This window comes from Pleurodeles waltl, chromosome 7 (assembly GCF_031143425.1).
Source record: "Pleurodeles waltl isolate 20211129_DDA chromosome 7, aPleWal1.hap1.20221129, whole genome shotgun sequence".
Lineage (NCBI taxonomy): Eukaryota > Metazoa > Chordata > Amphibia > Caudata > Salamandridae > Pleurodeles > Pleurodeles waltl.
The window spans coordinates 636780414-636798460 of NC_090446.1; the positions used below are offsets into that span (position 1 = coordinate 636780414).

The 18047-nt window shown below is 47.5% G+C and overlaps 1 protein-coding gene across 3 annotated transcripts in view; it reads right to left on the bottom strand.

The window, feature by feature from the left end:
* The window catches only part of ARHGEF37 (Rho guanine nucleotide exchange factor 37), a 280710-nt gene that overhangs the window by 54401 nt on the left and 208262 nt on the right, over nt 1-18047 (bottom strand). For all 3 annotated transcript variants that reach the window (XM_069244612.1, XM_069244613.1, XM_069244611.1), the window contains exon 5: nt 703-899. In XM_069244612.1, coding sequence (XP_069100713.1) covers nt 703-899 — 197 coding nt within the window. The remainder of the gene's footprint in view (nt 1-702; nt 900-18047) is intronic.

Consider the following 18047-nt stretch of genomic DNA (forward strand, 5'->3'; position numbering starts at 1 on the left):
GGAGCATGAAGTAGAGACAATGAGGGATGAATAGTATGTCTTCTTAGCCTTTTTTGTTGCCAAGTAAAGTCGCCTATTTTCATTTGAGGGGCATCTTTTTGGCTTTGTGGATGGTGAGCTTTAGGGTAAGCAAAATGTCACTTCATCATAATAGCATTGGAAAGGTGGGGGGTGGAGGAGGTGTCAGAAAACACCCAGAGTTCAGCTGCATTGACTATGGTGCAAACCAGATGAAGGTGTGTGCTCTGTTACAAACCTCAGCTAAATGTCTTCTTTACTAAGATGAGATAGGATAGGTGTTTTTGAACTGGGTTCATAGACCGAGGTGATTGCTGACTGCTTTTACTGCAGCAGTGAGGACTGAGTTGCATTACCATAGCTGTGTGGGAATTTCTCTTCTGGAATTGAAGAAAATGGTGGCTATCCATGTCTGAACTACATAAATGCTATTTTGGACAACTAAGTAATGGACAGTGGTAGGCTGTCAGAGCGCAGAGGGATGTGCAGAGGTGGAATGGCCTGTGGGCAACTTAGATAGGAGTTCACAGGCTGGTGTCTGCAGGTGAGTGAAGGAGGGGCTGAATCAGTTAACGGTTGCTCCAGACAACCTGTAAAGGTATACTGTACAGATGAGTATCTTTCCATAGACCCCATCAGGCTAAATTTATCTCATATATTCCTAGCAGGCAGTCCCCGTCTTACCGACTTCCTTGTTCCTCTTGAACTCGTTGATGCGGCAGTTCACTTCTTCCATGGTGGCCGTTGCTTCTCTCAGTATGTTGTAGGCCCTGTCGAAGTTGGGAACATTCTCCAGAATCTTCTTCAATAGCAGGGGATATTTGGTGATTCGTTGCACGGGCTTTACTAGAAGGAAGCTGAGATCTGGGACAGCTGTAGGTCTATAGAGAGAAGGAAACTTTAGTGAGACAATACTAATGCTAAATTCAGAGGAGAGGAGTTGGCAAATGATATGATATGGTCGATTGCAATGTTTTTCCATGTTATCTTATGCATTACTTTGCGTTGGTATTTCATGTTAATAATATGCCTCAGTGAGCTAATGATCTAATGATATCTCAGTGAGCTAAAGAACCTGGTGCAGAGTTCTGTTCATACAAACTAACAAACTCTATCTTATAATTTAAATTTGGACGTCATTATGAGTGGACAAAAATATGGCCAGAATTGTCTCCATCCTCTGAGTTATCAATAGCTGGGGGTATTGATAACTCAGGGGTTGGGCAAAATCCAGTCCACTATTTAGTGAGACCCTTAAGGTTCCCTTAGAAATAATGAATTACTGATGTAATTGGTACTTCTAGGTCTGATTCTCCCAGTAATTCTTAATTTCCCCACTACGTTTTGCATCTGAAATATCTATTTGAAAATAAACAGATATGTGGAAACATCGGGGATCCCAAAATACACGACAAGTAACTGCTGTTAACGACCCCCTTCAGACTTAAGAGTCCACTCATAATGAGGGCCTTAGGCTGTCACTATCAGCTGGAATTTGGTGAGTGCTCATTATCGCTGGATACGTAATAGTTATTCATTACTCTTTGGGGGTTCTGACCATCGTATTATTGGCAATTTCCTTTCTATCTTCAGAGAAACATGACTCCACATAATGCTCCAAACTGTAATTTGTTTTTGTGTAATTGCGCAAATTTCAGCAAAGTAATGTATAATTACTATGGGTGCCAATTTGAAGTGGCATCACATAACCTGCGTTTGAACCACTGACATCACAGGATGTGATATCATATGATCTTTGACACTAAGGGGGTCATTCAGACCTTGGCGGACGGCGGAGGACGTCCGCCAAGGTACCGCCGACAAATGACCGCACCGCGGTCAAAAGACCGCGGCGGCCATTCAAACATTTCCGCTGGGCCGGCGGGCGCTCTCCAAAAGAGCGCCCGCCGGCCCAGCGGAAATGCCCCTGCAACGAGGACGCCGGCTCAGAATTGAGCCGGCGTAGTTGCAGGGGTGCGACGGGTGCAGTTGCACCCGTCGCGTATTTCAGTGTCTGCAAAGCAGACACTGAAATACTTTGTGGGGCCCTCTTACGGGGGCCCCTGCAGTGCCCATGCCATTGGCATGGGCACTGCAGGGGCCCCCAGGGGCCCCGCGGCACCCCCTACCGCCATCCTGTTCATGGCGGGTTTCCCGCCATGAACAGGATGGCGGTAGGGGGTGTCTGAATCCCCATGGCGGCGGAGCGCGCTCCGCCGCCATGGAGGATTCAATGGGGCAGCGGTAAACCGGCGGGAGACCGCCGGTTTACCCTTTCTGACCGCGGCTGCACCGCCGCGGTCAGAATGCCCTTGGGAGCACCGCCAGCCTGTTGGCGGTGCTCCCGTGGTCAGTGACGGTGACCGCCAGGGTCAGAATGACCCCCTAAATCCTCCTAGGAAGTGATGTCACATAACCTTAATTCCAATGGCATCACAAAAACTGACACTGTTAAAGTTAAGAGACTCTTAAGCGCACAAGTTATAGAAGAGCACAAGTTACCAACACAGATAAAGGTCTATTCTATATACCACCTACATTTTAATAGGAACATTACACATTTCAATTTTTATTGGAGAAAAAGTATATGTTTGTTGGAAGGGAAAAATATAGTGCCACTAAAACACAAAATAACACTGTAATCAAATTATGTGTCAAACTGTCATGATTTAATAGTTTTTCTAGTATATACCTTATCTATAGAACACATCGGTAATTTACAGAAAGACGCAAAAAGGGATTTAAAAAACATTATCTTCATGTCAACCAATGTGAATAATGTTACTGGCATAAAGTGTTCCTTAACATTGTACATACTGTTTGATTAGCACTACCTGTAATTCATTAGCACTTACTAAACCACATAGGTGAGATTTTTATTCAAGCACATAATTTTGTACGTTTTCGAAGTAATACAAATCTGCAAATCCTGGTTTATAACTGTGTATTTTTTTATTATTATTTTACTCAGCAGCATACACATTGCCCTGCTCTATACTAATCTGTTTTACCGATCGAAGAGCAAAACGCCTCAGTTCACAGCCAGGAAGGGCAGAAAGTACAGAGTGCACATCTCAGCTTTAGTTCTTGGCATTGCCCTTACCGTCCCTGGGGGTCAAGGGTCGCAAAGGTAGTGCCAGTGGACACAAGGGATACATGAAATGCAAAGCTGTCCACATTTCAGCGAGCCACGCATCCCTGTGTTAATATTTGACGTAAGGACGCATTTCGTGCAAAACAGTGCACAAAAAAGCACCACGAACAAAAACTGCTTGTGTTCTTACCACAAATGGCGCATAATTGTGTGTCATGGCGTTAAGGTGTAATTTGGGGAATTTCATGCAAAAAGTATAACGTGAAATTCCTGAAATGACAACTAGTATGCCAGTTTAACGTACATTTCGGCCAGTACTCCTCAAAATGATATTCAGTAGGGCAGTGTAGGAAAGTACCACCTTGCCTGGCATGTTACCCCCATTTTTCACTGTATATATGTTGTTTTAGTTGTATGTGTCACTGGGACCCTGTCACCCAGGGCCCCAGTGCTCATAAGTGTGCCTGAATGTGATACCTGTGTAGTGACTAACTGTCTCACTGAGGCTCTGCTGATCAGAACCTCAGTGGTTATGCTCTCTCATTTCTTTCAAATTGTCACTAACAGGCTAGTGACCAATTTTACCAATTTACATTGGCTTACTGGAACACCCTTATAATTCCCTAGTATATGGTACTGAGGTACCCAGGGTATTGGGGTTCCAGGAGATCCCTATGGGCTGCAGCATTTCTTTTGCCACCCATAGGGAGCTCTGACAATTCTTACACAGGCCTGCCACTGCAGCCTGAGTGAAATAACGTCCACGTTATTTCACAGCCATTTTACACTGCACTTAAGTAACTTATAAGTCACCTATATGTCTAACCTTTACCTGGTAAAGGTTAGGTGCAAAGTTACTTAGTGTGAGGGCACCCTGGCACTAGCCAAGGTGCCCCCACATTGTTCAGGGCCAATTCCCCGGACTTTGTGAGTGCGGGGACACCATTACACGCGTGCACTACATATAGGTCACTACCTATATGTAGCTTCACAATGGTAACTTCGAATATGGCCATGTAACATGTCTATGATCATGGAATTGCCCCCTCTATGCCATCCTGGCATAGTTGGCACAATCCCATGATCCCAGTGGTCTGTAGCACAGACCCTGGTACTGCCAAACTGCCTTTCCTGGGGTTTCACTGCAGCTGCTGCTGCTGCCAACCCCTCAGACAGGTTTCTGCCCTCCTGGGGTCAAGCCAGGCTTGTCCCAGGATGGCAGAACAAAGGACTTCCTCTGAGAGAGGGTGTTACACCCTCTCCCTTTGGAAAATGGTGTGAAGGCAGGGGAGGAGTAGCCTCCCCCAGCCTCTGGAAATGCTTTCATGGGCACAGATGTGCCCAATTCTGCATAAGCCAGTCTACACCGGTTCAGGGGACCCCTTAGCCCTGCTCTGGCGCGAAACTGGACAAAGGAAAGGGGAGTGACCACTCCCCTGACCTGCACCTCCCCTGGGAGGTGTCCAGAGCTCCTCCAGTGTGCTCCAGACCTCTGCCATCTTGGAAACAGAGGTGCTGCTGGCACACTGGACTGCTCTGAGTGGCCAGTGCCACCAGGTGATGTCAGAGACTCCTTCTGATAGGCTCCTTCAGGTGTTGCTAGCCTATCCTCTCTCCTAGGTAGCCAAACCCTCTTTTCTGGCTATTTAGGGTCTCTGTCTCTGGGGAAACTTTAGATAACGAATGCAAGAGCTCATCAGAGTTCCTCTGCATCTCTCTCTTCACCTTCTGCCAAGGAATCGACTGCTGACCGTGCTGGTAGCCTGCAAAACTGCAACATAGTAGCAAAGACGACTACTGCAACTCTGTAACGCTGATCCTGACGCCTTCTCGACTGTTTTCCTGGTGGTGCATGCTGTGGGGGTAGTCTGCCTCCTCTCTGCACTAGAAGCTCCGAAGAAATCTCCCGTGGGTCGACGGAATCTTCCCCCTGCAACCGCAGGCACCAAAAAGCTGCATTACCCGTCCCTTGGGTCTCCTCTCAGCACGACGAGCGAGGTCCCTCGAATCCAGCAACTGTGTCCAAGTGGCCCCCACAGTCCAGTGACTCTTCAGTCCAAGTTTGGTAGAGGTAAGTCCTTGCCTCCCCACGCCAGACTGCATTGCTGGGAAACGCGACTTTTGCAGCTACTCCGGCCCCTATGCACTTCCGGCGGAAATCCTTTGTGCACAGACCAGCCTGGGTCCACGGCACTCTAACCTGCATTGCACGACTTTCTAAGTTGGTCTCCGGCGACGTGGGACTCCTTTGTGCAACTTCGGGTGAGCACCATTTCACGCATCCTCGTAGTGCCTGTTTCTGGCACTTCTCCGGGTGCTACCTGCTGCTGAGAGGGCTCCTTGTCTTGCTCGACGTCCCCTCTCTCTCCTGACGCAATTTGCAACATCCTGGTCCCTCCTGGGCCACAGCAGCATCCAAAAACGCTTACCGCACGATTTGCAGCTAGCAAGGCTTGTTGGCGGTCTTTCGGCGGGAAAACACTTCTGCACGACTCTCCACGGCGTGAGGGATCCATCCTCCAAAGGGGAAGTCTCTAGCCCTTGTCGTTCCTGCAGAAACCTAAGCTTCTTCTGTCCAGTAGAAGCTTCTTTGCACCCACAGCTGGCATTTCCTGGGCATCTGCCCATCTCTGACTTGCTTGTGACTTTTGGACTTGGTCCCCTTGTTCCACAGGTACCCTCGACTGGAAATCCATCGTTGTTGCATTGCTGGTTTGTGTCTTTCCTGCAGAATTCCCCTATCACGACTTCTATGTCCTTTGGGGAACTTTAGTGCACTTTGCACTCACTTTTCAGGGTCTTGGGGTGGGCTATTTTTCTAACCCTCACTATTTTCTAATAGTCCCAGCGACCCTCTACAAGGTCACATAGGTTTGGGGTCCATTCGTGGTTCACATTCCACTTTTGGAGTATATGGTTTGTGTTGCCCCTATCCCTATGTGTCCCCATTGCATCCTATTGTAACTATACATTGTTTGCACTGTTTTCTAAGACTATACTGCATATTTTTGGTATTGTGTACATATATCTTGTGTATATTTGCTATCCTCATACTGAGGGTACACTCTGAGATACTTTGGCATATTGTCATAAAAATAAAGTACCTTTATTTTTAGTATAACTGTGTATTGTGTTTTCTTATGATATTGTGCAAGTGACACTTGTGGTACTGTAGGAGCTTCACTCGTCTCCTAGTTCAGCCTAAGCTGCTCTGCTAAGCTACCATTATCTATCAGCCTATGCTGCTAGACACCCTATACACTAATAAGGGATAACTGGGCCTGGTGCAAGGTGCAAGTACCCCTTGGTACTCACTACAAGCCAGTCCAGCCTCCTACATTGGTTGTGCAGCGGTGGGATAAGTGCTTTGAGACTACTTACCACTCTTGTCATTGTACTTTTCATAAGAGAAAAATATACAAAACAAGTTCAGTGTGTGTACACATAGCTAAAAAGTTTTGCATTTCCTCTTTTCACTCTTTTCTAAAGTGCTGAAAAGTAGTTCTAAACTTTCAAAAAGTTCTTAAAAGTTTTAAAAGTTTTTTTCTCTGTCTTTCTAAAAAGCTCTGACAAACTTTTTTCTCTTTTTCTATCACTTAAACTCTTTCTAAAATGTCTGGCACAGGCCAAAATGTTGACCTGTCCAAAATTGCATATGACCACCTTAGCTGGAAAGGAGCAAGGAGTCTCTGTGTAGAAAGAGGTTTGAGTGTAGGGAAGAATCCTTCCTTGGAATTGTTACTTAACATGCTTAGAGAACAAGATAAGGCTAAAAGTGCCCCATCTGTTGAAAAAGTAGCGAATGGTTCCCAATCTGATCCAGGGACTCCCCCAGGAAAAGATTCAGGAAAGAAACTTTTTAGCCTGCCCATTACTAGACAGTCTAGCATAGTTGGTACTGAGGTGGAGTCACATCATACTGTAGTGTGGTCAGTTTTACGTATATTTTGCGCATTAGCTTCAGGCCTTAGGCCTCTGTGCACTTTGCCCTAAATATATTTTATTCATTTGCTAACAGCTTAGAGCCTCTGTGCACTTTGCTCTAAATGCTTTCTATTAGGCTTCGTACTGTTATTTTACAGAATAGCCAGTTCTACGGTGTTGTTTTTTATTCATATCACACTGTTTTGCCTACTTCAGCACTGGAGTTCTTCATAACATATTCACTCTGTGCTTTAGTCAAGGATACAGTCTGGTACATTGCCGATAGACGTGGTAGGAGTCTAGACTTGCCATTCCTGCGTAGGAACATTTTGTGATCACGATGACATGTTAGTTATAAAATCACTTCTTTGTCCCAATACATGCAAGAGGGAGATTCCGACCAGGGAACCACAACTAGACGCTGACTGCCTCGTTGCAGATGCTGAACCAGATCACAGGCCTTTGCTCAGGTATGAGTGTGTCCGTCTCCCTAGTGATACAGAAAGGCAAGCTGAAAGCTTAACATGCTGTGCTCTAAATAGAACAAGCAGAGGGAGAGTAGAAACGGTTAGGAATTATGATAGCTTTATTTCTATGTTTTACTCTCCTGGTTACTATATCAATCCTACTATGTTGTATTGTTCTGGTTATTGCGGCTCACGCCTTAATATCTAAAATACAGTCGTTTTATTAAAACATTATATAAAACTTATACTGTCTTTGTCATTTGTATATGAGACCATATTGTGAATGAGAGAGTTGGATTGGATCTGAGTGACCACGACTTCCCTGAGAAGTTCCAAAGATGTCATGCGCTCGGCTGCCCAATCATTTCTTCCCCGTGGGAGAAATGAGGCACTGCTAGTTAGCCGGAGCAACAACCGGATTTAGGGTGACAGAGTTCCTTACACGTGGGTCAGACTCAGTCCCACACACCGTTATCGATCCTGCTGCCTAGAAATCCAGTAGTCTCATTTAGGATAATGAGAGCCCACGCGACAATACAGATGATGTGCTCTCACATTACACTGTCAGCCAAGCTGTTAGGGTGCCTTCTGTAAGGGACAGGTCTCCTTCTGTTCATTCCCACCATACCTCTGTGTCTAGAAATGTCCCTCCCACCAACCCTGATGACAGATTGTTAGAAAGGGAACTCAATAAGTTGAGGGTGGAACAAACCAGACTGAAGCTTAAAAAGCAACAGCTGGATTTGGATAGACAGTCTTTAGAACTAGTGAAGGAAAGACAGAAGTTGGGTTTAGAAACCCATGGTGGCAGCAGCAGTATTCCCCATAGTCATCCTGCAAAAGAGCATGATTCCAGGAATCTGCACAAGATAGTTCCCCCTTATAAGGAGGGGGATGACATTAACAAGTGGTTTGCTGCACTTGAGAGGGCCTGTGTTGTACAGGAGGTCCCTCAAAGGCAGTGGGCTGCTATCCTATGGCTATCATTTAGTGGAAAAGGTAGGGATAGGCTCCTTACTGTGAAAGAAAGTGATGCCAATAATTTTACAGTTCTTAAGAATGCACTCCTGGATGGTTATGGCTTAACCACTGAACAATACAGGATAAAGTTCAGAGAAACCAAAAAGGAGTCTTCACAAGACTGGGTTGATTTCATTGACCATTCAGTGAAGGCCTTGGAGGGGTGGTTACATGGCAGTAAAGTTACTGATTATGACAGCCTGTATAACTTGATCCTGAGAGAGCATATTCTTAATAATTGTGTGTCTGATTTGTTGCACCAGTACTTGGTGGACTCTGATCTGACCTCTCCCCAAGAATTGGGAAAGAAGGCAGACAAATGGGTCAGAACAAGGGTGAACAGAAAAGTTCATACAGGGGGTGACAAAGATGGCAACAAAAAGAAGGATGGTAAGTCTTCTGACAAGGGTGGGGACAAATCTAAAAATGAGTCTTCATCAGGCCCACAAAAACACTCTGGTGGGGGTGGTGGGCCCAAATCCTCTTTTAATCAAAACAAAGAAAAGAAACCATGGTGCTATTTATGTAAAGTAAAAGGCCATTGGACAACAGATCCCAGTTGTCCAAAGAAAAGCACCAAGCCTCCTACCACTACAACCCCTACTGCTACACCTAGTGTCCCTACTAATAGCAGTGGTGGTGGGAGCAAACCTACTAATAGCCAATCCAAGGGAGTAGCTGGGCTCACTTTTGGTAACTTAGTTGGGGTTGGTCTTGTTAGGGAGACCACAGAGGCTGTGTTAGTCTCTGAGGGGGCTATTGATTTAGCCACCTTAGTTGCTTGTCCCCTTAATATGGATAAGTACAAGCAGCTACCCCTAATAAATGGTGTTGAGGTTCAGGCCTACAGGGACACTGGTGCCAGTGTGACTATGGTCATAGAGAAACTGGTCCACCCTGAACAACACATACTTGGTCACCAGTACCAAGTAACCGATGCTCACAACAACACACTTAGCCACCCCATGGCTGTTGTAAATCTCAACTGGGGGGGGTTATTGGTCCAAAGAAAGTTGTGGTAGCCTCAGATTTACCTGTAGACTGTCTACTAGGAAATGATTTGGAGACATCAGCTTGGTTAGATGTGGAGTTGGAGGCCCATGCAGCAATGCTGGGCATCCCAGGGCATATTTTTGCTTTAACCAGGGCTCAGGCCAAAAAGCAAAAAGGACAGGGAAGCTTGGATCCTGGAACAATGGACCAAGTGCTCCCTAAAGCTAGGGCTAGTAGAAGCAAACCACTTCCTACTATCCCTCCCTCTACAGTGGATTCAACTTCTGAGGAAGAAGAATTCCCTCCCTGTGCAGAACCTACACCAGAGGAGCTGGAAGCAGACACTGCTGAGCTTTTGGGTGAAGGGGGGCCTGCCAGGGAGGAGCTGAGTGTGGCACAGCAAACCTGTCCCACATTAGAGGGGCTAAGACAGCAAGCTGTTAAACAGGCTAATGAGGATGTCAGTGACTCTCACAGAGTTTACTGGGAGGACAACCTCTTGTACACTGAGGCAAGGGATCCTAAACCTGGAGCTGCCAGGAGATTAGTGATTCCTCAAGAGTACAGAAAGTTCCTCCTAACTCTTGCTCACGACATTCCCCTAGCTGGACATCTGGGACAAATGAAAACTTGGGACAGGCTTGTTCCTTGTTTCATTGGCCTAGGATGTCTGAGGACACAAAAGAGTTTTGTAAGTCCTGTGAAACCTGTCAAGCCAGTGGCAAGATAGGTGGCACCCCAAAGGCACCCCTTATTCCACTGCCTGTGGTTCGGGTTCCCTTTGAAAGGGTAGGGGTTGACATAGTTGGCCCCCTTGACCCTCCTACTGCTTCAGGCAATAGGTTTATCTTGGTGGTAGTGGACCATGCCACAAGATATCCTGAAGCAATTCCTTTAAGGACCACTACAGCACCTGCAGTGGCAAAGGCCCTCCTGGGAATATTTTCCAGGGTGGGCTTCCCAAAGGAAGTAGTATCAGACAGAGGAAGCAATTTCATGTCTGCATACTTAAAGGCCATGTGGAAGGAGTGTGGTGTGACTTATAAGTTCACTACACCCTATCATCCACAAACAAATGGACTGGTGGAGAGATTTAACAAAACTCTCAAAGGCATGATTATGGGTCTCCCTGAAAAACTCAGCAGGAGATGGGATATCCTTTTACCATGCCTCCTTTTTGCCTACAGGGAGGGAGGTACCCCAGAAAGGAGTGGGCTTCAGCCCCTTTGAACTCCTCTTTGGACACCCTGTTAGGGGTCCACTAACACTTGTCAAGGAGGGTTGGGAACAACCGTTAAAAGCTCCAAAACAAGATATTGTGGATTATGTACTTGGCCTCAGATCAAGGATGGCTGAGTATATGAAAAAGGCCAGTAAAAACCTTCAGGCCAGCCAAGAGCTCCAAAAGCAATGGCATGACCAGAAGGCTGTTTTGGTTCAGTACAAACCAGGGCAGAAAGTGTGGGTCTTGGAGCCTGTGGCCCCAAGAGCACTCCAAGATAAATGGAGTGGTCCCCACACAATTGTTGAGAAAAAGGGAGAAGTCACCTATTTAGTTGACTTAGGCACTGCCAGGAGTCCCCTTAGGGTGCTCCATGTCAACCACCTGAAACCCTACTATGACAGGGCTGATCTCACCCTGCTCATGGCAACTGATGAGGGACAGGAAGAAGACAGTGATCCTCTACCTGATCTCTTCTCTTCCACAGAACAAGATGCTATTGTGGAAGGTGTAGTTTTGGCTGATTGTCTTACTGCTGAGCAGAAAGACCATTGCATAAATCTCCTAGATCAATTCTCTGAACTCTTCTCTACTGTGCCAGGTACCACTTCTTGGTGTGAGCACACTATAGATACTGGAGACAGCTTGCCTGTCAAAAGTAAAATCTATAGGCAGCCTGACCATGTCAGGGACTGCGTAAAGCAAGAGGTGCTGAAAATGTTAGAACTGGGAGTGGTTGAGCACTCTGAAAGTCCATGGGCTTCTCCTGTGGTACTTGTACCAAAACCCCATTCCAAAGATGGAAAGAAGGAAATGCGGTTTTGTGTAGACTACAGAGGTCTCAACCAGGTAACCAAAACTGATGCTCACCCTATACCCAGGGCAGATGAGCTCATAGATACACTGGCATCTGCCAAGTATCTAAGCACTTTTGATTTGACTGCAGGGTATTGACAGATCAAATTATCAGAAGATGCTAAACCTAAAACTGCATTTTCAACCATTGGAGGACATTACCAGTTCACAGTAATGCCTTTTGGATTGAAAAATGCACCTGCCACTTTTCAGAGGTTGGTGAACACAGTCCTACAAGGGCTGGAAGCTTTCAGTGCAGCATATTTGGACGATATAGCTGTCTTTAGCTCCAGTTGGGATGATCACCTGGTCCACCTATGGAAAGTTTTGGAGGCCCTGCAAAAGGCAGGCCTCACTATCAAGGCTTCAAAGTGCCAGATAGGGCAGGGTAAGGTGGTTTATCTGGGACACCTTGTTGGTGGGGAACAGATTGCACCACTACAGGGGAAAATCCAAACAATTATTGATTGGGTTCCCCCTACTACTCAGACTCAGGTAAGAGCCTTCCTAGGCCTCACTGGGTATTACAGGAGGTTCATTAAGAACTATGGCTCCATGGCAGCCCCTCTTAATGACCTCACATCCAAGAAAATGCCTAAAAAGGTATTATGGACAGCAAACTGTCAGAAAGCTTTTGAGGAGCTGAAGCAGGCCATGTGCTCTGCACCTGTCCTGAAAAGCCCTTGTTACTCTAAAAAATTCTATGTCCAAACTGATGCATCTGAATTAGGAGTAGGGGCAGTCGTATCACAACTTAATTCTGAGGGCCAGGATCAACCTGTTGCTTTTATTAGTAGGAGGTTGACACCTAGAGAAAAGCGTTGGTCGGCCATTGAGAGGGAGGCCTTTGCTGTGGTGTGGGCACTGAGGAAGTTGAGGCCATACCTGTTTGGCACTCACTTCATTATTCAGACAGACCACAAACCTCTACTTTCGCTAAAACAAATGAAAGGTGAAAATCCTAAATTGTTGAGGTGGTCCATATCCCTACAGGGAATGGACTATACAGTGGAACATAGACCTGGGAGTAGCCACTCTAATGCAGATGGACTCTCCAGATATTTCCACTTAGACAATGAAGACCCATCAGGGAATGACTAGTCTTATTGTCCTTCGTTTGGGGGGGGGGGGGGGGGGGGTTGTGTAGGAAAGTACCATCTTGCCTGGCATGTTACCCCAATTTTTCACTGTATATATGTTGTTTTAGTTGTATGTGTCACTGGGATCCTGTCACCCAGGGCCCCAGTGCTCATAAGTGTGCCTGAATGTGTTACCTGTGTAGTGACTAACTGTCTCACTGAGGCTCTGCTAATCAGAACCTCAGTGGTTATGCTCTCTCATTTCTTTCAAATTGTCACTAACAGGCTAGTGACCAATTTTACCAATTTACATTGGCTTACTGGAACACCCTTATAATTCCCTAGTATATGGTACTGAGGTACCCAGGGTATTGGGGTTCCAGGAGATCCCTATGGGCTGCAGCATTTCTTTTGCCACCCATAGGGAGCTCTGACAATTCTTACACATGCCTGCCACTGCAGCCTGAGTGAAATAACGTCCACGTTATTTCACAGCCATTTTACACTGCACTTAAGTAACTTATAAGTCACCTATATGTCTAACCTTTACCTGGTAAAGGTTAGGTGCAAAGTTACTTAGTGTGAGGGCACCCTGGCACTAGCCAAGGTGCCCCCACATTGTTCAGGGCCAATTCCCCGGACTTTGTGAGTGCGGGGACACCATTACACGCGTGCACTACATATAAGTCACTACCTATATGTAGCTTCACAATGGTAACTCCGAATATGGCCATGTAACATGTCTATGATCATGGAATTGCCCCCTCTATGCCATCCTGGCATAGTTGTCACAATCCCATGATCCCAGTGGTCTGTAGCACAGACCCTGGTACTGCCAAACTGCCTTTCCTGGGGTTTCACTGCAGCTGCTGCTGCTGCCAACCCCTCAGACAGGTTTCTGCCCTCCTGGGGTCAAGCCAGGCTTGTCCCAGGATGGCAGAACAAAGGACTTCCTCTGAGAGAGGGTATTACACCCCCTCCCTTTGGAAAATGGTGTGAAGGCAGCGGAGGAGTAGCCTCCCCCAGCCTCTGGAAATGCTTTCATGGGCACAGATGTGCCCAATTCTGCATAAGCCAGTCTACACCGGTTCAAGGGACCCCTTAGCCCTGCTCTGGTGCGAAACTGGACAAAGGAAAGGGGAGTGACCACTCCCCTGACCTGCACCTCCCCTGGGAGGTGTCCAGAGCTCCTCCAGTGTGCTCCAGACCTCTGCCATCTTGGAAACAGAGGTGCTGCTGGCACACTGGACTGCTCTGAGTGGCCAGTGCCACCAGGTGACGTCAGAGACTCCTTCTGATAGGCTCCTTCAGGTGTTGCTAGCCTATCCTCTCTCCTAGGTAGCCAAACCCTCTTTTCTGGCTATTTAGGGTCTCTGTCTCTGGGGAAACTTTAGATAACGAATGCAAGAGCTCATCAGAGTTCCTCTGCATCTCTCTCTTCACCTTCTGCCAAGGAATCGAATGCTGACCGCGCTGGAAGCCTGCAAAACTGCAACATAGAAGCAAAGACGACTACTGCAACTCTGTAACGCTGATCCTGCCGCCTTCTCGACTGTTTTCCTGGTGGTGCATGCTGTGGGGGTAGTCTGCCTCCTCTCTGCACTAGAAGCTCAGAAGAAATCTCCCGTGGGTCGACAGAATCTTCCCCCTGCAACCGCAAGCACCAAAAAGCTGCATTACCGGTCCCTTGGGTCTCCTCTCAGCACGACGAGCGAGGTCCCTCGAATCCAGCAACTGTGTCCAAGTGGCCCCCACAGTCCAGTGACTCTTCAGTCCAAGTTTGGTGGAGGTAAGTCCTTGCCTCCCCACGCCAGACTGCATTGCTAGGAACCGCGACTTTTGCAGCTACTCCGGCCCCTGTGCACTTCCGGCGGAAATCCTTTGTGCACAGCCCAGCCTGGGTCCACGGCACTCTAACCTATATTCCACGACTTTCTAAGTTGGTCTCCGGCGACGTGGGACTCCTTTGTGCAACTTCGGGTGAGCACCGTTTAACGCATCCTCCTAGTGCCTGTTTCTGGCACTTCTCCGGGTGCTACCTGCTGCTGAGAGGGCTCCTTGTCTTGCTCGACGTCCCCTCTCTCTCCTGACGCAATTTGCGACATCCTGGTCCCTCCTGGGCCACAGCAGCATCCAAAAACGCTTACCACACGATTTGCAGCTAGCAAGGCTTGTTGGCGGTCTTTCGGCGGGAAAACACTTCTGCACGACTCTCCACAGCGTGAGGGATCCGTCCTCCAAAGGGGAAGTCTCTAGCCCTTGTCGTTCCTGCAGAAACCTAAGCTTCTTCTGTCCAGTAGAAGCTTCTTTGCACCCACTGCTGGCATTTCCTGGGCATCTGCCCATCTCCTACTTGCTTGTGACTTTTGGACTTGGTCCCCTTGTTCCACAGGTACCCTCGACTGGAAATCCATCGTTGTTGCATTGCTGGTTTGTGTCTTTCCTGCAGAATTCCCCTATCACGACTTCTATGTCCTTTGGGGAACTTTAGTGCACTTTGCACTCACTTTTCAGGGTCTTGGGGTGGGCTATTTTTCTAACCCTCACTATTTTCTAATAGTCCCAGCGACCCTCTACAAGGTCACATAGGTTTGGGGTCCATTTGTGGTTCGCATTCCACTTTTGGAGTATATGGTTTGTGTTGCCCCTATCCCTATGTGTCCCCATTGCATCATATTGTAACTATACATTGTTTGCACTGTTTTCTAAGACTATTCTATATATTTTTGGTATTGTGTACATATATCTTGTGTATATTTGCTATCCTCATACTGAGGGTACACTCTGAGATACTTTGGCATATTGTCATAAAAATAAAGTACCTTTATTTTTAGTATAACTGTGTATTGTGTTTTCTTATGATATTGTGCAAGTGACACTTGTGGTACTGTAGGAGCTTCACTCGTCTCCTAGTTCAGCCTAAGCTGCTCTGCTAAGCTACCATTATCTATCAGCCTATGCTGCTAGACACCCTATACACTAATAAGGGATAACTGGGCCTGGTGCAAGGTGCAAGTACCCCTTGGTACTCACTACAAGCCAGTCCAGCCTCCTACAGGCAGTGCTTGAAATGGAAACATTAAAGTGCATGTAGTCTGTGCCAGAGTACCTGCTTGTTTCCGAGAAGTGCCTGCACTTTCCAATTAGAAGTATTACGTTTTTCTTGAGCTGCGCCGGTCCTCTCCCTCTCAAAATAAAAAAGTGCAGGTACTCAGTACCAGACAGTACCGGCCCACTAAAAGCACTGCAGTAGAGGGAAGGGGCCTGAGGATAGGAATGGAAGTGAAGGCAGGGAGGAGAGCAGCTAAGTGATAGGAGTGGAGGAGGAGGGAAATGAGGGGAGGGAAAGTGGCGAAGAGAGGAGGGAAGATGAGGGGAAGGAAAGGTGCAGGGAAGAGAAGGGGAAGGAGAAAGGAAAGGGAAGGGGAGGGTAGAGGAGGGGAAGGAAAGGAAAGGAAAGGAAAGGAAAGGAAAGGAAAGGAAAGGAAAGGAAAGGAAAGGAAAGGAAAGGAAAGGAAAGGGAAGGGAAGGGAAGGAAGGGAAGTGGAAGGGAGAGGGAGAGGAAGTGGGAACTAGGAGAGGTGTGTAAGGGAAAGGCGTTGGAGCAAAGAGAAAGAGTGTAAGAGGCAAAAGAGGTGGGAGACAGAGGGATAATGTGTCCATTTCTTACGATAATGGCATTACTCCTAGTCCTACTCCCTCACCTTCCTTTAAACCAATGAGGCTTCCTGCCTCCCTCTAGACCCTCCCTTCCCCTTTTAAACCCCCCCCCACCCCTACCACCTCCTGTACAAAAACCAAGCCCAAGGAGCAACTCAGACTGTCCGTACTGGGGGGGCGGGAGGGTACGGAAAGGAAGACAAGGGAGTAGGACTAGGAGTAATACCATTATCGTAAGAAATGGACGCATTACCTCCTGTCCCTCCCTCGCCTTCCTTTAAACCAATGAGACATAGCAAGAAACACACAGGAGACGGACATTGAGTTGCAAACAATTTATTATAATGCACACAGACCACCAAGATCCTACCCCATTACCTCATAGAGGATAAGACCCGGTGACCCAACACCGACTCCAAACCACCCAAGTCCGCCAGCCTATAATGCCGAACAAACGTTGAGGGAGAGGTCCAAGTGGCGGCCCTGCAAATCTCCACCACTGAAGTCCCCTGAAGCTCAGCCACCGTAGCCGCCATACCCCTGGTAGAATGGCCGTGAATCCCCGGGGGGGGGGGGGAGGGGGGGGACCACCCCTTTCATGGAATATGCCAACAGAATCAAAGACCTCACCCACCGACTCAATGACGCCGTGGAAGGCTTTTCCCCCTTATGGGCCGGACCGAAATTTACAAACAGCGAATCACCTTTACGGAAAGGAGCCACCACACTCAGATACTGCAACAATGCCCTGCGCACATCTAAAGAATGTAAACGAACCTCCTCATCCGAGGAGCGATTTGGACAAAATGATGGAAGGATGACCTCCTGTCGAGCATGGAAAGAAGAATTAACTTTCGGAACAAAAGAAGGAACCGTAACAAGAACCACCCGATCCTGAAAAAGTCTACAAAAAGGAAAGGAACAGGCCAAGGCCCCCAATTCCCCTAAACGGCGGGCCGAAGTAATGGCCACCAAAAAGAACGTTTTCAAAGACAGATGGCGCAAATCACAGTCCCCCAGTGGTTCAAAAGGGGCAGCAGTCAATGCTTCCAAAATGAAAGATCCCAGGAAGGAAAAGAACGTACAGGGCGAGGAAACAAATTAAGAAGCCCCTGAAAAAATCTAGGCATCAAATGACTCTCATCTTGTAGATTACGCCAAGGACCCCTAAACGCCTGAATAGCCGCCCACTGCACCCGCAGAGAAGCCACCGACAATCCCAATTGTGCACCCTCCTGTAAAAACGGCATCACCTCAAATAAAGACGAGCAGGTAGGATCTAAATTATGCCTGAACCACCAAGAAGAAAACACCTTCCACTGCCTACCATATGAAAGTAAAGTGGAATGCCCTCTGGAGGCCAGCAAAGTAGAACTCAAAGCCACAGGTACCCCCAGCCTCGTCAAACCCCGGCGTTCAACTTCCAGGCCGTCAAGTGTAACCTCCTCAATGACCCCATCGAGAGGCAAGGAAACTCCAGGGGAGACGGACAAAGAGGAAGAGGCCACATCCATCCGGATGCCATCAGCTGCAGCAACGGAAACCAATTCGCCCTCGGCCAATGGGGCGCAATCAAGATAACCCTGGCCCCCAGATGTCTCACCCTCAACAGAAAAGACCAGATCAGCTGAAACGGCAGGAAGGTGTACAACAGGCCCTGTGGCCAAGGACACGACATCCCGTCCACCTCCCAAGCTTGAGGACACCGAAACCGG